The sequence below is a fragment of the Aythya fuligula genome, chromosome 2, assembly GCF_009819795.1.
Source record: "Aythya fuligula isolate bAytFul2 chromosome 2, bAytFul2.pri, whole genome shotgun sequence".
Classification (NCBI taxonomy): domain Eukaryota; kingdom Metazoa; phylum Chordata; class Aves; order Anseriformes; family Anatidae; genus Aythya; species Aythya fuligula.
The window spans coordinates 35856193-35882525 of record NC_045560.1 but is presented as its reverse complement, the minus strand read 5'-3'; the positions used below and the strand labels follow the sequence as shown (position 1 = coordinate 35882525).

The window sequence follows — 26333 nt, the reverse complement described above, 5'->3', positions numbered from 1 at the left end:
TAAGTTGTATCCTTTCAAAATGAATTTTGAATTAAAATCATCACAAGTTCAGCAATTAGTATGAACCATGGGGCTTTTTTTTTCTCAATTTGGAACAGAGAACTGGGGAGTTTTCAGCTTTCCCGTCCTCTGTCCTCTCCATCTGAGCCAGTACAATTTGGTTTAGTTCAGAAGTGAATGCTTGCAGGCAGTGCGCAGAGGCGCTTTCCTTTCAGATAGGAAGGCTTGCTTGGAGTGTGAGATCCTGAAGGTCTCTATTTCTGACACTGGAGAAGAGGTTTTTGTTTGTTTGTTTGCTTTTTATAGTTTTGGAAAACATTATGTTTAATCAGTATATAAATGTTAATTAACATGAGAGCTGTGTTAACCTCAGTATTAACTTTAAAGCTGAGAAGTTTGTTTTTTCCCAAATATGTGTACATTTATATTTACTTTTATATAAATTTACACATTTATAACTGGTCACAGAAAGGGAAACCTTTTTCTGAAACAATTAACACACTACAGACTTTAAGAGAAGTGAGAAAGGACTGATCGAGGGAAACATTTTAAATTCCTCAAATTGCATTTTTTTAATTTTTATTTTTTTTAGGTTAAATCGCAGCTAGTAGCAGTTCAGAGAAACACGATAGCATGAAAAACCTGTGGGCCACTAGAGGTCACTGTTTGGTAATCAACTTCTAATGAACCAGAACTGTCAGGAAGGCCAATAAATTACACTGTGGATTTTTCTAATTATGAATTCCTATTTAATCATTCAATGACAAGTTAACTGTGGCGGTGGTTCTATGTACTTTGCATACACAGTTATGTTAATGTACTATTATATTTCTTAGGATGGAGGTCCTCCATCATTAGAGCAGTTCATTACCAAAGACTCTCTTATCTAATCATAATTACTGATTATGAGGAATAATTAACTTTGTTACCCTCTTGATTCTTTTCATAGGCAAAATGCAGTCTTTTTCTTTCCTTTTCCTTATGGAACACTAGGACATGCATTGACTTCAGATACCTTTACATTAAAGAAAAAAGGTTAATTTGTTTTGTACAAAATTGCTTAAGTTGTAGTGCTGGAATAGTTATAGTTAGTTGGGAAAAAAGAAGTACAAGAATAATTGTATAGTGGATTTCTTTAAGCTGTCACTCAGTACCATTAAACGTGAAAATATTTTGTTTCATTTAAGTGCAGCATTTAGAGCATGTAAAGATTTGTAAATTTAAACCATATGATTGCATATTTGCCCTTCCGGAAACAATAAAAGCAGCAAGAAAAAGATTATCTCTTTTTAAAGATATTTCCATATTAAACTTAGAATTAGCGTGATGTAAAATGATTTTAAATTGCATGTTTTGAACTCATTGGGTACGAGGCATCAAATACATTTGAGAACACTGAATAGGACGTTACGTTTTGGGCTGGAGGGAAATGCTAAATCCAGTCCTACGGAAGAGATATATTTTTTGTTTTGCAAAGGAGTAATAATAGAATGATGTGTGGAGGGTTCCTAAGCAGGAAATAGATATGAGAACGGCCGTATAATGAAGGATGCCTTAAATGGAAGGTCTGCATCCTTCCAAATTGGTCTGCTTTTCTTGCAGTCCTTGTCAGCTTGCCTATTCTACTTTGCTTTTTTATCTCCGAATAAAGGCTTCTCGAATTAACCATGAACATGCTGAAATAAGGCAGCAGGAAGTGTTTATGGATATAAACTTAGGCTTGCTTAAAAATCAGCACATATTTTTAGAAGAAAATGCAAGACAGAATATCTGGACTCTTATACTGTATCCTGCAGCAAGATTCAATGACAAAGTGGTTGCAGAAAGGAGAGCCGCATTGAAAGCAATGCACTGTGGCAGTTGTTCACCTGAATGAAAAAATTTATTGGTCCTTATACTGCTCATAACAATTTAAGGTACAAAGTTCCAAAGTTTGTTCAGAAATGTTCCTTGCAGTCCTTGGTCCTACTATTTTTTTAGGCATTTCTTTCCCATTGCAGTTGGTGAAACTGTGTCAGTTGTCCCGTCACAGGCTGTACCCTAAATAGGCAAAATTAAAACTCGCAGCCGGGCAAGTCTCCAGCAGAAAATACTGGATTCTTTTTAAATAACTTGTCGGACACTTCCTTCTGACTATATGTTGTTGCCTATTTCAGTTTAGAATTTCATTAGGTTGCTGCTGTTATACAGTGGATGCATTTTAAATGTTGTAAATGTAAATGTGCTCCTACTGCTCGGCGTTGGCATTGCTACATCTTCAAGTGCGAGATAAACCAGAAATGCTTAGGGATCAGTATGTTATGCAGTTCCACACCCATATGAATGCTTTTTGTTTTATTTTTTGTTTCTGTGTTTACAATGCTTTTATTTTATAATATCAGAGGAAAGGACCAATGAATGCATCAACAGAAATTTGTCTGTATGATTTTAGGCTTCTGCAGCTGCCTTTCTCCAAAGGGAACCTTTTATTGAGCAGGGCACTTGAACCCGTACCTGTTGAGCAATGCAGTTTCAATGCATACCTCCATCTGAATTGATTTTTTATTTTTTTTAGCAATGTGCTTAATGCTTTCTTTATTCAGAAAAAAAAAAATGTTGCCGTGCTTTGTTGCTTTTGGGAGTCTGTCTGAGGGTGACATGGTAAAGAAAAGCATAAAGGATTAAATCATTTAAATATTTTGGTTTATGTAAAAGGGGGTTAATATCTTGTTACAGTTGTATTGATACTGGAGAAATATGTAAAAATAATATTAAAATGTCCTGTTTATTTTTCCTTTCTGAGAAAATCGGTTTTCTCTTACAATACAGGGTTTCAGCTATTGCATATTTATTCCACAATGAAGTGTCAACATACCTGCATTTTGCTGTGGGCTCACGTTAGAATACGTGAGGATTTCATGCCTTCTAGGTACAGACATTCAAGTCCAACTAGCAAAATCTGCAAATGAGGTGGTGTATGGCTAACTGCTTTTTGTAATTTGCAAGGCTCAGCAAGTTTGGCCAAACGTCTGTTTTTGTTGGTCACAAAATTGCACAGCAATTGCGTGTTGCTCAGTTAAGGTAGATGAGATCGAAAGCTGCAATGCCAAGCTGGGCTTTGGGTTCCAGTCGTGGCTTTTGCTGCCCCTCACAGCTGTTACGATTCTGGGGTGTCTTTGTTATTGTTGTTGTTCATTTTGATACTGTCTGTTGATTTTAGTTAGAGCAGCTAAAATAGCTGTTCTGAGATTTTACATTTTCTAAAGACAACATTGCAAATGCGCATCCCTTTGAGCTTCTTCTCATGCAGTCCCCACAGTCTGTTTCCTGGTTGCTGATCTTCTGTGTAGCATAGAGTTGTGATGTCCTCAGTGTATGTTTAATACTTGGCTCCGTCACCTTTCTAATGCTAGAAAATGTTTTTGGTTTTGCAACATGTGGCTGAGAAATTGTTTTGGTTTTAGGACTTGGTACATAAGCCAGCCAACATGGGAATTGTGCTGGAGCCTGCCTGCTCAATTTTTGTTGCATGGAAGGATAACATTGGCCCACGTAGTTGAGAAACTGTGTGCATGTTCATGTTTCGTTTTCAGACTTCCACTAAAACACTGGAGTTTCAAACAGTAGTGCTGGCCAAGAAGATCAGGGGTTATTTTCTTTGTTTCTTTTGCATTTGATATTTCTCTCGTATTTATGCTGCACTCCCTCGGAACTGAGCTAAGGTTAAGCAGATAGCTTAGCGGCACGTGCTTTGTATTTGGGCTGTCCTGAAGCCTGCTTTGGAACCGTGCTTTATTGGATGCCTGGAATATACTGCTTCAGTCGTGCACTGACCTACCAGCCTTCCTGCTAATGTTTGGATAAAAACTGAAATACTTTTCGATTCTGCTGAGCTCTGTGCAGCTACCTTTGCTGCCCAAGACAGCAGATACTTGCGGTTGTTGTTAAGTTTTAATATTTCTATATCAGCCTGCAGACCCAAATGAGATTTATACTGTATATACAAATGTTAGGGATGGATAAAGGAGTAGCTAAATCTGGTACTCCAGCAAAAACACCGAACGGCTTTTTCTGTTGTCTGTGGCTTTTTATAGTGGAGTAGGGTTTAAAAAGAGGGCATAGGAGAGATGACTGGCATGAAAAATGTATTTGATACAGTATTTGAGGTATTAAAAATAAGCAACTTATTTAATCAATTGTATTTTATTTCCTTTCTTGTTGCAAGGCTGTTAACCTTTTTCCTTGGTGACTTTCCTGCTACTCTGATATTTCACTTTGCCATTACAATGACCAGAACTAAAAGCAGTGCTGCCAACAGAGTGATCTCTTCAGGCCTTTCTTTCACTTTGTACTTCTGTTAAAAAAAAGTTAAAGTGCCTTCTGTGTGCATTTGCCTTTTGCAACTTATTTTCTTTGGCTAATCATTTTGGAGGTGTCAGTTGCTACTCAATATCATCTCATAAATTTTTCTGATGCATTTGCTTTATATTAAACCATCTTAACAATAGCTTCCACTCTGGTTTTTCATGATTTATTGAGAGGACATATTGTTTTCTGCGTTTTGGCATCCTGCTATAGTACATCTAAATCAGACTGAAGATTTTTATTCTGGTGTCCACGGCCAAGTTCAAGTACTAATCCCTATAGAATTGCACTCTTCTTCCTTTAAAAGCATAGAGCCTCTCGTTGCCTTTTTTGTTTAATCAGTTCTCTACCCTTCCTTCTTTGCTACCTTCCTGATGATGTTTAAATAATTTTGAGTGTGTGCCCAAAAGGGATATCCTGTGCTACGGTAACTCAAGTGTACCTATTGTTTACATACGTGTATCCTCTTGATTCATGTAAATCCCTAAGTACGTTCTCCTTGAGGCCCCTGAGGATCCCTGCATGTACAGCAGCACATCTCAGATTGCCACGCGGGACTGGAGAGTTTGGTGCTGGCTTTTGTCTTCATACAGCAGCTAGCAAAATACACTCAACCACAACACCAACAGAAGTGCTAAAGAAAGGGTATTAAAGCATTCTCTGTCCGTACCTTCTGCCTTCGTATTATTGTAGGAGGGAAAATCTGTTTAATTACTGCCTGTCACGCTGGGCTCTCCAGAACAGGTAGCATATTGCACACCTCTCTTGCATCTTTCTTTCAATCTACGCCACTGTTATGAAAATAGCTGCATGGAGCATTAATGCTGATGCACACAGTCAGATCCACTCCTCGGTCTTGCCTGTGCTTGTGGGAGGCGGGGGTGGAGGAGGAGGAGGGAATTATTATTCTGCTGCTGACACAGGGAGAATGAGAGTGGCTTGATGCAACAGAAGATTATGTTCCCTGAGGATAAACAAACAGAAGGAGATAAATTAGGAGAGGGGATAATCCTGTTAATATGTGCATTCCTTAATTCTGATTCAGTTTTTCAAAACGTACGGTTTCGCAGAGGTTAGAGATTTAATTAGTACCTGTAAACCATTTCTTTAAGTTTGCCTTATAGATTGTGGGGTAATGCTTTGAGTTGGCATTTGAGATGCAGAAATTTGCCCATAAACAGGAACTGTAGGTCGAGATATGAATATCTCATGAGGGAAAATTAATAATGTGCACATCACCATTCCTTCCTCAGTTGAAAAACATACAAAAAACTTTTGTTCCCCAGACTTTTTCACAATCCTGTTTGTTCAGAAGTCAGAGCAGCTTACTCTCTGCAGTCTTCTGTTGCTTTTTCAGCAGAAGCTGGGCCATTGTGATATTTATCTGAATTCAAACAAGGCTAATTAAAAGAGCTGCTGACAGTTGTTGTGATCTGACTTTGACTGGAGCTTGATGGTCATTATGGGTAAATAATGAACCAGGTCTGCAAATGTAGCAGCTGCCAACTTGGGATAGAAGAACAGCTATTGCGTCCAATTTAAGGATCTATCGACCGCTTCCCTTCTCCCTGCAGATCTTCTTCCTAGCAGAAAACTAATGTTTTCTACTGCTTTGTTTTGTGGTTTCAGCTATTTCTGATATAGTCTATAATTTCCTCTTAAATATTTAACCTACTCCATTATTAGCTTTCAGAGTTAACAACTTTTCCATTGGGCTTTCTTTGCATTTTTATTTTGTTTTGTTTTGTGGATTTTTTTTTTTTTTTTTGCAGTTTGCTTTTTCTGTACAACGTAACTGCTTAAATAATTATGATAATGTGTATTTAATTTGCCTGTTGCTGCAGAATAAAAATCAACTAGTTTTTTTTTCTTCGCACAGCCATAATTTTGCACATTTGATAATTGGTTTGTGCTGTAAGAGCGATGCTTCTACTTCCTTAAGTGTGTTTTTTTTCCTAGAGTAATATTGCGTACTCGTTGTATAAATCTTCAAAGCACTGACCTGAACCTCCATTTCCATTTTTGTTCAAACATCAGTAGTTTATGAGGTATGGTGATGCGAGGCTCGATTTATCAGAAGAGAGAAATAGCAATGACTTTCATTAAGGCATACTTCCAAGTACATTGTCGCTTCATCATGAGCTTTGCCTTGTCCCATTAGCAAGCAGGAACGGGTGCGCTAAAGGGAAAATGGCAAATTTTAATAATAAATTAAATTAACTCTCTTCTAGAATGTCTGCCATTAGAAATGCAGCACAGACATTTAAAAGTCAGCGCAGAATTTGATACCCACTAGAACTTAGCCCATCTCCCCGGCATTTGCTCAGCTGCCATTAAAAGGCAGCGTGCATTATGTAAAATGCGCAAACGTGCTTGTGCACGGCGCATAATGCGGCGGAGCTCGGGATCTTGCTGGGAAGAAATGATCCCAAGCGTGCCCCTAAAAGACAAGTCTTGCTTTGAGATATAATGATGAAAAATTGCCCGTTTATTTGTGTCTTTGTGTTTCAGCAAAAACCAAAGTTGGGATTGTTGTCTGCGGCCCTGCTGGAAGGGGCTCGTGCACGTACGGCGTGCGGCCGTGAGCGTGGGCGCTCCTGTGCCAGCAAGGCCAGCGCTGCGTTAACAAGGGGTTACGTTGTGCTGGTTTATGTTAAACCAGATCACCCCTAACATGTGCAGAGCCATTCATCTGTGTCACCAAAACCCAAGAGGACATCTGACATGGACTTTGAAACAGAAACAGTGATCACTTACAAATCAAACATGGCACGCTCTAAACCGATTGTGCACGGCAATCTTTTCGAGAAAGGACAACTAATTGAACATGATAAAGTGTAAAGTTAATTAACACCCTTAAATTTGTTGATTACTTTCACGGGATTATATTGTTCGTTGAGTAGCAGCTTTCTGTCCCAGCTGTCGCCTTTTTAGCGAATGTCGCTGGTAAACAATAGAGACACCATAACAAGTCGTAAATGGTCCCTGTGACAGCAGCCCCTTGTGAGGCTGCATCTGTAGAAAATGATTAGAACAATTGCATTTTAAAGACGGCTCACATCGCAGCCCAGTCCCATCGGCCCTCTTCTTTATCTGCGTTGATGGCAGACTGGTTAAAACATTTAAGTTCTTTTGAGCAAATTAAGTGATTTACTGTGTTTTGGTTATACAGCAGTAGAATAGCTTCATAGCTCTACCTTTGATGCTGGTTTTTATAATAGGGAGAAGCCCAATCCCTTTGAGTGGTGTTTTGTGGTTTTTGTTGTTTTTTTGTTTTTTTTTTTTAATTTTCTGAGACTGGTCTGTTTACTCGTTCCCTAGAAATAGATTGAGGATGTCAGACTTTGTCTGTGAAGCAACTAGAAGAAAATGATACCCTACTTGTATTTTATAAAAATAACTAGCTTCCTTGTGGCTATTTTAAATTTATGGTATCATTTTAAATATCCTGCTTTCATTTCCAGTAGGGATTTGTAGACGATGTTGCCTATACGTGCCTTTTAATTGGTTTTGGATTTATATACGTAGCAAAACAATAGTAACCTTTACAGCTAATCTTTCCTTGTGTATCTTGGTTTAACTTTTGGTGAGTCGCAAAAGACAAAGTATTTCATGCAAGCTGGCAGGTACTTAAAAGGAATTGCTTAGAGCTTATAATCATGCACACACACAAGCTACACAGATGCAGGCTCTCAAGCTCAACCTATCTGAAGGAGAGCAAACATGACAAGAAACTGCTTGTTTGAAGATACCATAGTCACTTAAGTTGTATTTTTGCAAAAATATTGGAATAAGGGACCAGTGTTTCCTTGCACTTCCCAAAACGTAACAGGCAAAGCTTCGGTTCTTATGTGTGAAAGTACAACATTGTAAAACAGAAGAGAGGATTAAAACTCTAACAGTATTTTTCTTGTTTATTTTTACATCCTTTTTAGATCATAAACTAGTTGCTGAAATTCTGCCTTGCTCAGTAGACTAGGTGTTGAATAGATCAATGATAAAATGGATGTTTGCCATCTAAGCTTTTTGATGTTATAGCCCTCATCTTTAGCCTGTCCTTTGGAGTAGCATTTAGTTTTAGTTTTTTGTTCTCAACTTTGTCAGCAACAAAAAATGTTATGTGCAGATGCAACACAACAGTGATTTAAATATTTTTGGCATAGGGTGCTCTGTGTTTTCAGCAGTGTAACTAATGGTGCTCCAATGAGTAGCCGTACAGTATCACTTTTCTTTTTTTTAAGTGATCTCCACCCTGCTGTTCTTACAGAAATGTAATACAACTGAAACTGAAAGCAGATAATTTTTATATAACATCTTTATATTAACATCTTTTTTTCTAGCAATTTGTATTCTTAGTAATCAGCTGCATTTAGCCAAACTGCTTTTACTGATGCAGCTCTAGAGGTACGACCTTAGTTTTTGGAGCTGGAAATATCAGTTGCAAACTGCAAGACTTTTTTCAAGGTGTTAAATGTTGTCGGAGTTGTACTAAGCAAGGAAAACCAGATATGGAAGGGTAGGGTGGCTACTGAACTAGGCTGCCTGGCTGGGAACCTGAAACTTGAGGTCATCCAAATCCAGACTATCCCAGGACAGCCGCAACCAGTTGCTGCTGTCATATGAGGGCTCCATTCACATTTTTGTCTAAAGGTTTGAACTTGGGAACTGCTCTGCCTCAGGTCCATTCATTGCAATCAATGGCAACTGAAGTGAGAATCCCATGGATTGAACTCATCCTTGCCCCATGGGTAACTTGGTCAGAAGTGACGGGATGTTTTAAAGAAGAGATGGGATGGGGGGATCATCCTAGAGAAGCCAAGCATAGGACTGCAGCCATGGGCTCCAGCAGTCTTGCTTTGCAGGAAAGAAGATCTTAAACGTGTGCTGCTCACAAATGCAGTTTCTCCAAAACTCTTCCCTGACAATGAGAAGCTTTCTGTATTTTAGAAAGAGCAAATAGATTCTGAAGGCTTTATGGACTTATGACCCTAATCAGCAGTGGTGTATATATAGCACTATTTTAGGTAGTGAACAATCTTTCAAAAGCCAAAAGATGAAAAATAATCATTAGCTTTATGATTTAATTGAGCTGCTTTGCTTTCTCCCTTGCTCTCTTTAATGTTAGAAGCTGATAATACTTTACTGGCCTGTGTTGTTGGTGTGGAATTGGTGATTTCTGAAATAAAGCTTTGCATTCTTTTCTAATGACTTTTGATTTCTATTTTTAGCTGAAGTTACAGTTCTTGTATGCCTAGACTCTCTGCCAAAACTTCCAGAAATTGCCAGTGTAGAAGATTTGCAGCGTTGCTTGTTTAATTTTGATAAAATAGCTGATAGTTGGCAAGGATCCTGGATGATAAAATTTAGCACAAAGTAAACAGGTTTTTGTTTTTAAAAACAGAATTTTCCAAGCCTTCTGCATTATACAACAAATTGCTCTTTTTTTTCTAGTTAGCTAATTTATTTTTTCTACTTGAAATGTAAGCGTTTGAACAAGTGAGAGAGTGCAGCTGTCAGAAGATTAACCAGCTGAAAACTATTGTCAGCATTAATTTTGCTCTAATAAATGACTCTCTGAAGCTATTTAGCAGTCTGTAATCTAGATACAAGGCTATTGACCTATGATGGATAGTACTGGATTTTGTTTGTAAGCTTTGACTTAAATTGTCTACTTAATTTGCTGCAGGTCAGATCACAGGATTAGTGGTAAAGGCCATTATGTGGTTTGAATAAAAATAGCTGGAGGAACGGAATGAAAATCATTGTGTTTATTAACGTAGCAATCTTTGCGGTCATGTATGTAGTAAATTGGTAGCCAACAAGATGACAATGACGTGTTTGTGTTAGCTCAAAGTCTAGGTTTTGCTCTTCCTTCAGTTCCTGGGTTTTGCCACATGAGTTGGCTGCAGAGGAGTTGTTCAAGTGAGGTTAAGGATTGGCTACAAATAGGGTGTTTCTTAACCAGAACAGAAAGGCCTCCACCACTGTATATATTACAAGTGTTGTTTTAGGAGCAGCAATGAGTGTTGGGCATGTATGGACGGATTTGGTTAAAGCTTGCGTCTGCCTGAGTTGTTCTGGATGTTCCCGTTCTGGACTCCCCGCTACAAGAAAATGAAGGGACTGGAGCATCTTCCTTGTGAGCAGTGGTTGAGAGAACTGACACTGTTTAGCAGCGAGAGGAGAAGGCTCGGGGATCTCATCCACATTTAGAAGTATTTGATGGGAGGGAGGGAGCCAAACTTTTCTCAGTGGTACCCAGTGACAGGGCAGGAGGTAACAGGTACAAATGAAAACTTGTGAAATCCCATTTTAGGAGTGCGTTTTCATTTGTCACTACATAACATCTAGCTCAGTGAAGGCTCTTCCAGTTACACCCTGGAAACTATTTCTATATAAACAGCTATTAATGGTTATTATAGTAGATAGTTGCCGAAAAAGAAGTGTGAATCATAGCTGGAGAGCAGTTTCCGTTACTGTAGAAGCAGAATGGTCCATCCCATACAGAAGAACAAACCATTTCACCTGGGCATCGTTTGAAGGACCACTGTAATTAGTTGAGCATGTTTTATTTGAAAACGGGCCATTCTCTACAGCTGTACGTTTTAATAGGTCAAAGTTTGATGCATAACACAGAGAATTCATATTGTCTGTACCTCTTGCTGAAGTGAAAAACAGTGAGGAAGTTGTTGTGTTGGTCAGTTTTGGGGTATGTTCTTCCCGACCCATGGTAAAGATACGATAGACTTTTCAGAATAAAACTGGGAATAATATGTTCATATGTGTGCTAATGTCAATCATCTTTACATCGGTTTTGCATAGCTCTTTATGTAGTTGTATATGTGTTAAGTTTATGCATAGAAAACTAAACATTTCTGAAATTAAGTAGAACTTTGCTTTAGATGAGAGACTTAACAAACTGCAAAGATTCAGAAGGCAAGCACTTTGTTTTACATGTCTGTGGCTTTTAGATATTCAGTTATGTAAAAATCAGCAAGCACTGATAAAACTTAGCCTGGGGTTTGGAAAAGCTGATAAAAGTGGAGTTAACTTTGAGCAATTGTTTGTGAATAGTCATATTCACATATTCAGAGTAGTTTGACAAAACAGAAATGTTATTTAGTTATTCAGATACAATTAATTTTATGGAGTTCAAGGTTGCAGAAAGGGTTGATTGTTTCTTCATAAGAAATTATAGAGCCACTTTTCTGTAATTCTTGTGAATTGTTTATCTGCCAGTATTCCTGAAGATACAGCCTTTCATAAGGTGGCTTTATCTTCATCAAATGCTTGAGAATTAAGATCCTGTAAGTGTTTAGGATATAGGCTTACTTTTACATCATCTGAGGGATTCATCATAAGGGAAGTATTAAACACATAAATTTTGCATCATCAGACCCTTCCTGATAAGATGAAGTTGTTAAGATTTTTGTGAAGAAAAAAAATATTGCTATTAAATCCAATGTTGTCTTGATTCAGGTGTTGGAGCTGCTCGAGCTGGAAACCTTACTTTCATGGTTGGTGGAGTGGAACAGGAATTTGATGCTGCCAAAGAATTGCTAACATGCATGGGTTCTAATGTGGTGTATTGTGGAGAGGTTGGAACTGGACAGGTAATGCTTGCTGAGGGCTTGATAGTTATCTCAGTCTTTTATTTTTGGTGCTTTATTTTTCTTGAATGATATCCACTTTTTTATTCCAGAACTAAATGCATGTATTATCTTCTCACGTTTCCTTATTCTTCAACCACATGTTTATAAAATAATCTTTTGGCACTGTTCTCTAGTATGTTGTGTAGCTTAGTGCCAAAACATCTGACCCAGTGTTTTTTCACATTGCTTTGTTAAATTATACTTCTTAGAGGACGTGGATTTTAACTTTGTTTCTTCTAAATTTAGGTTTACTTAATTTTACCTATGCATAAACTTAACATGTTTATGTTAGAAAATGCAAGAACTAATAGACTGTTTACCTTTTTTTCAGGCTGCAAAGATCTGCAACAACATGCTTTTGGCCATCAGTATGATTGGAACTGCTGAGGCTATGAATCTTGGAATCAGGTTTGTTTGATTCTTATACTGGATTGAAGGGATTTTTTTCTGTGTTCACAATCTTGTGTTTTACAGCTGACTGTTGCTGAGACAAAGGTGATTAGACAGCATAGATACACTTTGCCCAGAAATTCTCTTATAAAAGTCATTAACGTGCTAAAGATACTATTTAACTAAGGTAGGGCTCTTCAGAACAGAAATATTCTCTTGTATTGACTGTATAGATCATTCCATTCTGCACCTGAAGATAAGAATTTGTTTATTCTGTTATAGCGCACTGTACAATAATGTTTGTCTTACATTATATATATAAGCAGAGGTAATACAGAGGTAACTATTGGATTCTAAGCTTATGTACAATGTATTCTGAGTATGATACTCTTGTTGGTTTGTTTATCTTTGGGAAATTGTTCCAAAATAAAGTAAAATTTCCAATACGGTGCATGTATCAAATTAAAGCATACAAAAGAACATAACATTTTTGTCAGACTTTGTCATTGTTGTTTAATGTAATTGCCAAAACTACTACTTTGTTGAAAAGCTGGAGTATGTTCCACTATGCTCTTTTCCATGCTAAAAGCACCATTTCTTTTTTAACAGGCGGTGCATTTGACTTGCTGCTCGTACAGCAATGTATTAAAAAAAAAAAATATCCTATCCAATAGTAGCTTATTTATTTTGCTCTGGTGTTTAAGATTTTTCAAATACAGGGCATGCAAGAACCAGTTCACTATCACAGTATTTGAATCTTCATAAATTCTTTTAGCCAGATCTAAATCATTTGTAAGTTTATATGCAGTCTTATGTTTGAAGAGATTATCTTGCAATTGTGTATCTTTCAAGTGTTCTTCATGAATTATTCATCTGCACAGTTGCATCCTTACAATTGGCCTGCTAAAACTACAGATATTGTAGATAGTTATCAACTGAGCTTTAGACTGTGTGCTCATGTGGATTTGATATACTATAAAAACAGCAAGAGGGCATCAAATGCTTAAATAAATAATAAAAAAAAGAATGCCTACATGTGCACACATACACGAGGCAGTGTAATGGATTCACATTTCCTCTTAATTACCATATCAAGATGCAGTTGTTTTATTGAATTGCCCTTGTCTCAGATGTTAGACTATCTTGACCTATTAAGTTGTCATGTTGTAATTGAGATAAAAGAGGAATTTGCTTTGCATCAGTGCTAATTGGTTTATCAATATCCTGTACCATTTACATTTTAAAATTGAGAGTCTGTAAGATACTGAAGCACGTCTGTATCAACCCATAATAAAAACAGTAGCATTGTATACAAGTATTGCAAACCAGTATGGTGTAAAGCTTTCATCAGGTTCTGTTTTAAGTCATGCTTCACTTAATAAAGCATATACAACTGATTTTTCATTAAATTTTTGTCTTAAGTTTGTAGGAATTATTATAGTTAAAAATAAAATCAAGAGGTTTGGAACACAAATATTCTGGGCATGTAATCCCTGAATGCAGAATGACTTATGTCTGAAGCTACTTTAGCTTTAAGGTTTTGGAATTTTTATTTTTCATTTTATCATTTTTGGCTGAATTTATATTCAGCATTTCTGACCAAAAATCAGAAATGTGGAGGTGACAAGATACTAACTTTCCTACCTTACTATCACGGTAATCAAGAAGGAATTGCACTTACTGTAGAAGAAACCTGCTGATTGTATCCAGAATAACATGAAGAATAGAATCTGTTAGTCAAAAACTGTATCAAGTTTAAGATACAGGCAATAATTTTAAGTGAAGTAATTTGGAACCCTTGCATTAATTTTAATGTGCTATGATTTAAATCCTGGAGATGACTTCTGCATGTAAGTAGAATAAGCGCTTTCCACTTCTGGTGTTTACAAATTTCTAACATGCAAGTTACAGTTGTAATTCTAATTGTTAAGTTTTCCCTTTTAAATGAATTAATTAGATTTGTTTTTCCAAGTCTAAAACTGAGAGGATGATTTGACTACACAGTCCGGAGAGATTTAGAAGCGGAACTTGGTTTATTAGATTGATGCTTATCTGTTAAAAAAAAAAAAAAAAGTCCAATTCTAACCTAATAATGGTAAAAGACTCTGCAAACCTAAAAACCTTGTAATAGAAATACTGGAGCTTATACACGTTCTTAACTTTTAGACAGAATATAAAATACCTTCATGTCATGCATTATATTTACCTGCTGTATCATTTAAATCTTGAATTTGTGGGACTTTGGATAATTAGTTATTCAAAATATTGCTGACTAAACTAGATGTAACTAGAAAGTCATACCACAGGGCCTTTCAGGAATCGATATATATCTGTGCTTAAGTCTTCAGAACAGTGTGGCATTAATTCTGTTAATAAACCACTTCTCTATTGTTTTCATTAACCATGCAGCCTAAATTTTCATTTTATTAATTTCAGGTGTTCAAATTACATTTGCTATTGTTTTATTTATATTTGAAATTGTAGAATTTTTCTGAACTTCAGCAAACTGATTATTGTGAGGAGGAAGGAAAACTGGCATTAGTGAATAAAAATTCTGCAATAAACTCTCAGAAAAACGGGCAATATTGCTACGTAGTTATTTCTTTTATATTCTACTTGCTTTTCTATTTTATTTTAATATCATCTTCATTACCTAATTAAGATGTCTTAATTTACTAATTACTTAATTTACTAATGAAGATGTCCACTTTCACTGGAAGTGCTTTAGTTTAGATTCTGTAACTATTAAAAAAAAAAATACAGTCTGAGTTTTGACTATTGAAATGGTTTTGTTTTGTTTTCCCATTACTTTCCTGATGCTTTATGAATGTTGCCATTAAAAGTTATTGAAGGTGTGGCAGACATTCTGGAAATTAATTTACATTTTCATTTGTGTGTTCTTTCTAGCATCATAATGCAACTGAACGGTACAAAAAAAATCTCTTGAGTAGCTTTTACTGCTATTAGTTTTATGGATAACGTACATGTTGCAAAATGCTGTAGTGTCAGACCAATACGCAGAATACATGTGAACTTCACAAATAAGAAATAAAAACATTAATTGATACTGTCCACAGCCGGAGACTATTTTTTCTTTTTCTTTTTGCTGATCATCTCCATGTCAGTAATTTACCAAGCTCTCAGTTCCAGTGTAACAATGTCTAATACTAGCAAAATAAAGCTTGGAAATGAGTTATTGCTGATACCTAGTTTATGTTTGGGTCAGATGGAAGTTGCTGCCTGTCAGGCAGCTTGCAGTCCCTTTAGAGATGCAGAGAAGGGCTTCATGTGCTGCCACATGACAGTACAAGATTGTTTAATATGGTTGGGATATAAAGGACCAGGACAGCAGTAAGTGGTCTTTGGCAGTAGCCTTGCTGCAAAAATCACTTGTGGGCTTCTAACAGCAGAGAAAAGTCTTCTCTACTAGAAGGGACTATGGTAGCACCCAGATTTGTGTCAAAAGCTGCAAAGAGTGCTCTTTCCTAAGTAATCTTACTGCGTATTAGTTTTGTGCCTGCTTGCTTTTTTTAGATCTATAAAGTAGGAAGACTTCACCCTCTGATGTCAAGTCTATACATAGTTTCAGTCTCTAGATCTGGTTTCTGTGAGCATCCCTGGGCTATAGATGGAAGAAAGGAGCAGAAAAGGGAGTTGACAGTATAGAAAGGAGCCTGTGCTGCAGTCTGAGGCATATAGCCCTGAACACATCTCCACTGAAAATTTTAGAAAGAATGTCTTGAAACAGAATCCCTCCAAGAGCACTGTGGCTCTGCTCTATTCCACATGGGGCTACAGCCAAGTCTTGCTCAGGTTTCTAATGACACTTGAAAGCAAGTATCTTGTTTAGCATGACACGGGCAAAATAATTTTTAGCTGTGGTAGAAGGGTCTTAGGGTTCTGCTTTAATATTTGCATCTTCATGTGGTATTTAGCAGAAACACCTCAAGATGGGAAACTCAACAGTTCAGCTACTTTGGTTGTTACACCCCAAAATGAGACCAGGAGGTATCTTTTTTTTTTTTTTTTTTTTTTTTTTTTTTTTTTTCTAAAATGCCATTAGAATTTTTATCTCTTTTCCAGACTGAGCTCTTGGAGGAGGAGTGTGTGAAAATTTCAGTACATTATTTTATTAAAGCTCAGCAAAACTTGAGTTTTGAGAAGTGGTTCAAAGGGATGGATCCTATTTTCACCTTTTTTTGTGTGTGTATATGTGTGCCCACTGCTTCGTTTCTGCTGTTCAGTTCATTATGAATGTTATTGAAGAAGCATTAATTCAAGGCAAGGAATTGCTTTTGTGCTCTATTACAAGTACAGTTAATGCATGGACTTCTATTCTGCTTATAAGGGAGAAGAACATTTTGGTAATTGTAAATTCACATGCGCATGCACAAGCTCTTGCCACGTCCAATGGCAAGTTGTTATGGGGACTGGCAGACTGTCATCATTTTGATAGCTTGAGCAGTATATCTCCCGAACAGCAATGGAGCTCTTATGCAGAGAGTATCATATGTTCCCAGCCAATTTACAGGGAAACAGCAATAACATTTTATCATGGTTGAGAGCCCAGTAGCTGCTTCCTATTAAACTTGCCCTTTCAGATACCTGTCTTGGATTAATTTGTTGATTTCAAATGGAAACTCAGTCTTCTCCACTGAAGCATGACTTTCTAGGATAGACTCTCACTGAATGACAATTACTGTATATTCTAGCTGGTTTCAGACCATTACAAGCTTTGGGCACAGTGGAAGACAGAGGACTTCTTCAGTAACTGATTTTAATATATGTCTAATTTTAACTGTCAGTTATATATGCACCAGTGGATGAATCCTCAGAAAGATGAAATGCAAAGCACTTCTAACTTGCTCTTATTAATGATACACTTGCTGCAAAGGAGGGGAAAAAAAAATAGGCTCAGGTCTCCTGAAGAGAATCTGTGTGGTGTTTTAAGAGCAACGAAGTTTGAAGAAGCAGGGATTTAAACTGACACTATCTTTTTCTTTTGCTAGAGCAAAAATATGCCAGATCTAGTGCAGACAATATTTTACGTATTTAACAAACATATATATATCTTTTTAAGTGTATTTTTACAGAGAGGTAGCTGGAATACTGTGAGGAGAGCATTCTTCTGGAGGGCTATATGCATCTTGAAATAATAAGCTCTCCGTCTTGCAGCTGTAATTACGGACCTCTGCATGTAGCTAGATTGCTAAAAATACTGATCGGGATGTAACAACAATAAGGAAGCAAACAAGCCAAGAGATTTGTTTAAACCAAAAAAATCAACTTCTTTGTACTTGAAAGCTCAGGCATTGTCTGTTCCCAATGCGTTTGGGGTTGTTTTTGTTTTGTTTTGTTTTGGGGGGGGGGTGACAACAATTAGAGAATTTATTCCAAGAGGTTCTTGATGAAGATTTTGATGCATTTTGCAGGATATAAGTACAACTAAAATACTGTGAAGACATATTGGTGCTGGAAGATGTTTTGTTTTGTTTTGTTTTTAAAAAATAAATGGCAATTGAAAACATTCATTTGAGTCAGAGGGTTCAAAATGGAGGAAGAGAATAAAGTGTGATCCCATTCAGGCCAGCAGGGGACTTCCCATTGAATTACAGGGGCTGGTGCAGCAAGTCATAAAAAAAAGACTGTACAGCAGTAATGCTAAACACGTAACTTTGCAGTACAGACAGTGATCTTGCTTTGGCAATTATTTGACATAGATTTTTCAAGCCTTAAATGCCTATCAGAATAAATAGATATATAATTTAGCAACTATTCCATTGGTAATGAGCTTTAATCACCTAGAAATTAACCTTGGGCTCTACAGAGCCTGGAAGCCATGTTAAGATCCCCATGGCTCTGGAGATCTGCAAAAAGTATGTGCTAAAAGTTAACATAAAGAGTCTTGACTTCTGTGTAGGTTAAAGCTCCACTGGAACTGTGTGGAAAAGGTGTTTTATTGTTAACTTGCTTGCTTATCCATGCCGGAGTAGGTTGTGATATATCCATTTTAAAATGTCCTTTTCTCCTCTTTGATTGTTTCTGAAGATAGTTACTGAAGATAGTTATTTTGATTTATTTATTTAATTATTTTTGTATGACTGTAGCTGAACATTTGTACAGGGCCAGATAGACTGCTGCTTGTCATTGTTGCTGTACATGCTGGTATAAACACAAATGGTGTAAAATAAAATTGTAGGTATAATTGTTGGTAAATGCTTTGTTTCTATAAATTATTTTGGTGTAAAATTATATTTATAGCTTGATATCAGCATAAATACAAATTCCAAAGCATAAACCCAAATTCCATGATCCCTTCCACCCCCCAAAAATACAAATACCGAAGATGGTTAATTGTAATGTTAAAATACCTTCAGGGTTTTTATTGAACAGCAGCTTATGCCATCAGCTCTGTGATAGAACAAATGGTGTTTCTACTTGGACAAGCTTTGTTTTATCAGGATCAGTAACCTTATCAACAGTTGACCCAGAACTATAATGTATATTTGTGAATAGATAACATATGTCTGTGCCTCAGAAGCAAGCGTATATAATGAAGATTTAGTAATAACAAAGCAAAGAGCATACAGATGTGTAAAGTAGTAATATTTTTTCAGAAACATTAGCAGGTGTGGTATCTTTTTTTTCTTTTTAGATCAGGATCATTGGTGTCATCTTGCTTGCATGAAGATACATTAGTGTGCATGTATAAACATACTGTAAAAATATTTTAACACTGCCTCACTTGCTTGTGAATCCTTTGCTTTGTTCAGCTTTAGAGAATATAATTTTGCTACGAAGAACAGATATGTGACCTAGTAGCTAGCAGCACAGAGAATGCCTTATTGTAATTGAAATACAGGTGAACTGCACTTCTGAGAGGACCTTTATTTCACTTGCACTTTCAGAATTGCTAGGTGAAGGGGCTTTGCTTAGTGCAAAAGGAAAAAAGCTTTGAAAACCTACTGCTTAAATGGTGGATTGATGCTCTTTAATTTAAGATACAACATCCCTACCCCCAATATCAATACTGTGTCATTTTTCATGGCTTATAATAAAGGGAGAGAAATGATGGTAGGGTCCTAAGATATAAAACAAGTCACCCATGTCTTGCGCATTTTGACATTAACACTTCTCTTCCTTGACCTTTGACAGATTAGGGCTTGACCCAAAGCTGCTGGCCAAAATCCTAAATATGAGCTCAGGTCGCTGTTGGTCAAGCGATACATACAACCCTGTTCCTGGAGTGATGGAAGGAGTACCGTCTGCTAATAATTATCAAGGCGGCTTTGGAACAACACTCATGGCTAAGGTACGTAATACTGGCATGTAAAGGCGCAGTTGCTTCTCTCTGGGCTTCTAGCAAACGTTCTTCTTAGTGAAAAGTAATAATTACAGGGAAATGTATGTGTGTAAATAGAAGGGAACCCAACCTTTTATTGTAGCTCTGAATTAATGAATAGCGTAAGGGGTTTTTTCTTTAACCTCCAGTCTCTTCCTAGCCGCTATTACTGCAAAGCCACTCAGTGAGTTTGTATGCACTGTCTGCTTGAGTTCTAACTTGTCTGAGGACTCCTGATGGACGTGAGTATAAGGCAGCATTCAGAAAGCCATTTAGGTGGCTCTCACATGACTTCTCTAGAACTTAGGAGCCTAAGCTCAAGCTACCAGTTCAGGAAAATCCTGCTGATCTGATTATGTGCCAGTGATGGCATAACCGTCCAAGTCTTTTGGCCCAATCTCTTCCAGATACCTTAAGCTGTGCCACCAGACGTCCCCTCTAGCATCCTCTTCCTTGCTGAGCCAACTGCTTAAGTGTTTGTCTTTTTGCTTAAGGTCATGTAGAATGGAGAAGGCAGACAGGTTTCAACCCCAACCCTCTGCAGACTATGATTTTCTGCAGGTGCTCACACACCGTGCTCTGACCTCTCTTGAATTGGTGGTGGTGGTGGAAGAAGTAGTGCTTTCGTGCAAGTAATAACCTAGCAATCTAAATTACTTTTCTACAAAGTGAGAGATCTGGGGTTTAGGTCCTTCTCAGCACAAGGAAGTTGTAATTTACAGCAGTCCCATCCCAGGAGGATACACTCACTGCCACAGTCTTGGCTGTTCTAGGAAAAGCACTGTCCTGAGTCACTCTGTGGTCAGGAAAGCAAAATTCTTAGAGGCCAGAGGAAAGTAGGCAAGGAGGTCAGGACTATGCATCCTACTGATGAGGACACGTAGTTGGAAGAAAGAGCTGTTAGGCTCTGACTTTTGAACTGCTTCTGCTTTTAGCACAGTGGTTGCCTAAGGTAAATTACAAAAACAGTCCTGGAAGAGATCTATTATGTAAGCATATAAGTGCAGGAAACCATTTCACACTCTGAAGATTGGTTTCATGGGGATACTATTCTGAGGGAGGAATTTGAATTCGCACAGGACAAGTTTCATGGTTACCAGTTTGTGAGTGCTCCCAACTGGTTAGGCATTCTGGCCATTTTCAGCTTATCCATGTACTGTGTGAATGGATTAAGCACTTAAAACTAAAACGCTGTTCTAAGAGGTGGCTATAAAACAGATATTGCCATGCAAATCTCCACAGTGCTGCATTTCCTGTATGTAATGCCTGCCTACTGATAGAAAACGATTGCTCCTGTAGTTATGCAGTTGATTTATGTTAGTGTGTTTGCCCTAACTTCAGTGGAATTAGCCAAATTCTGTCAATCCAAGTGTCCTATGTGTTTTGGTGTGTGGCAGCACCAAAAAATTTCACTAATACTGTGCAGCTCAAAATCCCTCAGTGGTTGGCCTTCAGCATTTTACACTTACGCACTAACAGCCAGGAGCTTTCATCCCTTTGAGGTATGTGTTAAAATATTGGAAAACAGCAGTATTTACATCATGTTCATGTCATTGGACATAGGGGACAAGAAAGCATTATTTAAATTACTAATTTATAAAATGCTTCAGGTTACTGTTTGGAGTTTGGCAGGGTTATCAATTATAGATAAGAAACCTGGTCTTGGCCCTGCCTCAAAGCTCTTGTTTTCATCATCTGCCATTTTCAGAGTATGTTCAGCCTATTGTGCCCTGCTTCACACTGTAAACTCTTCTCTTGTGATTCAGACCTGTTAGTCTCGTCCAGAATAACCTCAAAATATAAATGGGATGGAGGCACATATTCCTCTCCCTTCTTCCCTCCCATTAACTTTCTCTGTAAAAGTGATTTTTCCACTTCTAAGAGGGACCTTCATCTCCTCAGGAAGTTTCCTGCTGTAGGAGTAATAGCAGCTTGGCTTGTGTCCGTTGAAACTGCTAGCTTTGGGTTATAAATTATCATCGATACCTAAGAGGATTGTTCCTCAGAGATTTTATAATCGCTGTTGACCTCTTCTGACTATGCCTTTCTTGCCCATCCTGCCTGCTAAGCAGCCTAAAGATTGCCTTCTTCAGGCTGAAATCCTCAATAAGAAGACAATAAATTCCTCTCATGCCTCTTCAACAATGCTATGTTTTTCAGTATAGATGGAAGATTACTTGAATGAGTAAGGAGTCAAGACAAAGCTGATCATGTTTGGGGTATTATGTTTTGCAGTGGTGACCTTTTTAAGACATTCCTCCTTACTTTTCCTACAATCCCTTTCATCCTGGTATGTGACAGATCATGTAGTTTGTGGGTTATTTGGGTTGGGGACTTTTTTGTGGGAAGTACAAAGCATGCTTTTGCCACTTAAAAGAGTCAAAAAACCAACTATATTCACAGCATAGTTACTGATTAAATGTCTTGAATCTTGAGAAGAGTGAGATTTATATCATGGTATTCTTGACTGATGACAAGACTGCCTTCAAGCTTTGTTCCGAATGGCAGAGTTTCAGTTACATCAACTGCAAAATAAGTCTAAGGATCCATGTATTTTTACCATGATCATTTTTTGGCATTTTTAAAAAATATTTTGGCAACTGTTTCCTGAAAGAGAATCTGTTTCCCTATTCCAAGCTGAGAAAAGGAGAACAGAATAGTTGGTACAGTGAGACATCTGGAAGATTATATCAGTTCCAAAGAGTATGAAATGAGCCATAAACTATGCTCTCTGATTTTTACTTCTCCAAAAAGTTCAGCAGAAGGCAAATCTCTTTCGGAGCTGTTTTGTATCAGTTCACTCAGGGAGTCTCCAGCTTCATGAGAAAAGGTGCAAAATACTTCACAACTTGAAGTTAAAGATAAGTTTTACTTATAGTTTGTATTATTTTTTCCTTCAAATCTATAATTTATAGAATGATTTTAAAATAAATAAATAAAACAAAACCATGATCTTCCTGCACTTTGGAGTCAGGAGTCCTTGTCTATATAAACGTTAAGATGCTGTCTAATGTTTCAACCATCTTGGAGCCTGAGTTTCATTTAAAAAGTGAACACACCTGCTTTATAAAATGGTACATGTGCTGGCAGTCTATTCAGAATTTTCAGGGATTGCTTCTGTGCTGGCCCCTTCAGAGAAAAATAGCTCACTGCTACCAAAACGAAGCACCTTCACTAGTTTGGAGTTGGATGCCTTTGCCATTCTACTGTTGCATTATATGATTTAAGCTGTCTTGAATAAAACGAGCAACGTGGCAACAGATTTCACAAGGATGGATTAGGAGAGGTTAGGAATATGTCATAGAATATCTTATTGTAAGTTAGGCTAAAGTAACTATTCTTAGATTTGTTAGATCATCGGTTATTGCTGGACATAAAGGAGTGATCTGCCCTGATGCAGATGAAGAGTATTTTGGGTCCTGTGGCATCTGATACGCATGTTTTTCCCATTTTCCTAGATCTTGAAGTCATTCAAGGGTAATAGGAAAAGTAACTATAATTCTGATTTGTATCAGAATGACCTTTATAGAGCCGATTTACAGATCGAAGTGACATTTAGAGAGCAGAGTAAGATCTTGAATTTCCTTGTGCTAATTCAAATACAGACGCACAGAAAGTAAAGACCTGTCTTGTAAGTCATCCTTGAGAAGCCAAAGGTGCTCTCAGCAGTACTACAGTCTCTCAGTTCTTCTGCATCAAAGATTTGTTATTTTAAAAAGAAAAGGAAAAAAATAAAGACTGCAAATTTTATTAAAAAACACAGTCTTGGATGGACAGCAAATCTAGGCACTTACTAGTAACACTGGAATTCTTCCGCAGCTTTTTTCAAATGTGGACCTCAAAATCAAGTTCTCTTCTCTAGCAAAACCTTATAAAGGCAACCTTGTGTGCAAGCATTGCTTTCATACTTGGAAAAGAGATCTGGTTATATAACCAGGACCTTGTTAGCTGTTCTTTCTTTGGTGATCTTAATACCTGATTCAGCTTAGAATTCAAGACATCTTCTAGCCTGGCTCATCATTTCTGTCCAGCATGCATGAAGCTGGTTATTTCTAACTAGCTGTAGTTAGTCATCATACCAGATACTTGCCTTTGATTTCTGTCCTATTTATTTCAAATTACAGCTATACAGTTGACCAAGTACTCTTGGAGGACAGGTTTCAAATTCACCTTCTTTGTAACCTCCCCTTCTTTTTTGCCCCAAACTTAGTATTTAAAATTGCAGTTGACTTATTCTCTGTATCTCTTTATCTTCAGTCATTAAAGAAAATCTCAGGTTGTAACAGACCCAGGACAGTCCCCTAGAGTATTCTTTAATAAATCCTTCCAGTTAGGCTGCAAAACATTCATATTCACAAAGTGACCTATGCCTATCATTTTTCTATTAATTGTACGGTCACATTACAGTAAATCTATGTAATATAAGTGGCTTCAATTTCGTTGTTATTCAACTACCTCCAGCTTTGTTTTTAATCTGTTTGTAGAAAGAAATCTCCTCTCACCCAAACAGGGAAATGATGCCATTAAAACAGATGTGAAATGCTTAAGTGAATAGCCAGAGGAATCTTGTTTATGGAGATGATATAATAAAGTGGGGAAAACAAGACTGAGCCTTCCTACCAGGTTGCACAGTCGGTGATCTAGAATCTTAAAATTCCCTCTGTCCCAAATTTTTTTGTTTGCCTTGCAGAGCTGTGGGTTTTCGTTTGTTTATGTGTCTTCCTGTTGAATAACCCTGGTTTACTGTTTAAAAATGAAAAATCAAACAAGGCTCCCTTCTGCCAGGACTCAAATTTTCAGGCTGGTGTATTGTACTTGTTGGCAGTGGACTGCTCTTCTCAATAACCTATAATACATATGTGGCTATGTATAACCTTGTCATTTTTATTTGTTTGTTTGTTTGTTTTCTTGATCTTTTCTCCTTTTCTTTCCTTCCCTTCTTCCTCTCTACCCTCATCCTCTCTTTCCTTCTTCCTCCCAGGATCTTGGCCTGGCCCAGATTTCTGCCACCAACACAAAGACACCAGTTCCTTTGGGATCCCAGGCACATCAGATCTACAGGATGATGTGTGCAAAAGGCTATGCCCTGAAAGACTTCTCAGCTGTGTTCCAGTTTTTACGTGAGGAGGAAACCTTGTGAGCTGTCCTTTGGCAATGGACACAATAACAAACCACATTTTTTAATCCTTACAGCTCGTTTGTGAAGTATATGGGTTTAATCAAATACTGTGCATCCTGATCACATAAGACTAATCATCTTTGGTTGTCTAGATCACAACGAACTCCAGGATTTTTTCATCAGTTCTTGAAAAAGCAAGCCAGAAGAAGGGGTTGTTTGGCACTTAGCCAGACAGTAATTTCACTTTTTTTAAGAACCATCAATGGTTTTTCCATTAGATGCAATAAATAAAGTAAATATTTTTTTTTATTAAACACTTAATTGTTTGCATATAAAATAACTTACATTATGGCTGAAAACTTATGTGAATCTTGAATAGTATGGGAAAGTTATATAGTGATTTAACGATACATAGTGATCTATTAAAAATGAAAGTGAATACTTTATGGAAAAAGGGAAGATTATTTTTTTCAATGCAGAAACAGCTTGAGATGGATTTTTTTTCCTTGCACCTACTAGCCTTGGATTGATCAGTAGTGAATTTTTTCCTGGGGTTCAGGTTGCAGATTAAGTTTATAGACACATGCTACTAAGTGGAGAGCTGTTACAGCATGTTTATCTGATAGACTTAGTTAAAATAACATAGTATGTGTGTCTCTCCCGTAAAACTCCATTATTGTATTTTGCTAACCCAATTTTGTATTTTCTTGTATTCTGTCACACATTTTGAGAGATCAAGAACAGCACTTAGTAGAAGTTCTAAACAAAGTGTACATCTGCTTTAAGAAACTATTGCAGTAATATAAACCTCAAACCCCGTTATTTTGAAAAGAAATAAAAATCTATACTGGTAAATTCTTTCTGTATAATTATTTGCTTTTTATTTTGATGCACTCTCATACACAATTACCTAAAAACATACTAAGTGGCCTTATATTTTAATTTGCTTGGTTTTCCACAGATTATCTTGCAAAAGTAGGCTTTTGTGATTGTAAAATTCATATAGTAATATATATGCCTATGTATTACCTTAGCTGTTCACTGTTTCTTGCAAAATAGAGGTGCAAACTTAGTATTATGAATATAAGTACTCCTGATTTCACTAGATCTGCTTAAGTTCAGACTTATTTCTGGCCTCTAGGTCAATCATGCACTTACATTTCAATTTTTGTTGTTAGATGGATCCTTTTATATATGCACGTTCAGATAAGACAATTGTGTGGTTGAATTAGCTCAATTCAGTAATCTTCTGAGAACTTCTGAGAAGTTCAACAAGACCAAGTGGAAGGTCCTGCACCTAGGTTAGGGCAATCCCAAGCACAAATACAGTCTGGGTAGAGAATGGATTGAAAGCAGCCCTGAAGAGAAGGACCTTGGGGTGTTTGTTGATGAGAAGCTCAACATGAGCCAGCAATGAGTGCCTGCAGCCCAGAAAGCCACCCGTATCCTGGGCTGCATCAAAAGAAGTGTGGCCAGCAGGGCAACG

The 26333-nt window shown here is 37.2% G+C and overlaps 1 protein-coding gene across 1 annotated transcript in view; it reads left to right on the top strand.

Annotated features, from left to right (window-relative positions):
• The window catches only part of HIBADH (3-hydroxyisobutyrate dehydrogenase), an 85024-nt gene extending 59322 nt beyond the window's left edge, over nucleotides 1–25702 (top strand). Inside the window, exons 5-8 of the mRNA XM_032182883.1 lie at nucleotides 11824–11957; nucleotides 12328–12404; nucleotides 19542–19698; nucleotides 24710–25702. Coding sequence (XP_032038774.1) covers nucleotides 11824–11957; nucleotides 12328–12404; nucleotides 19542–19698; nucleotides 24710–24868 — 527 coding nt within the window. The 3' untranslated portion in view covers nucleotides 24869–25702. The remainder of the gene's footprint in view (nucleotides 1–11823; nucleotides 11958–12327; nucleotides 12405–19541; nucleotides 19699–24709) is intronic.
• Nucleotides 25703–26333: the final 631 nt, after the last annotated feature.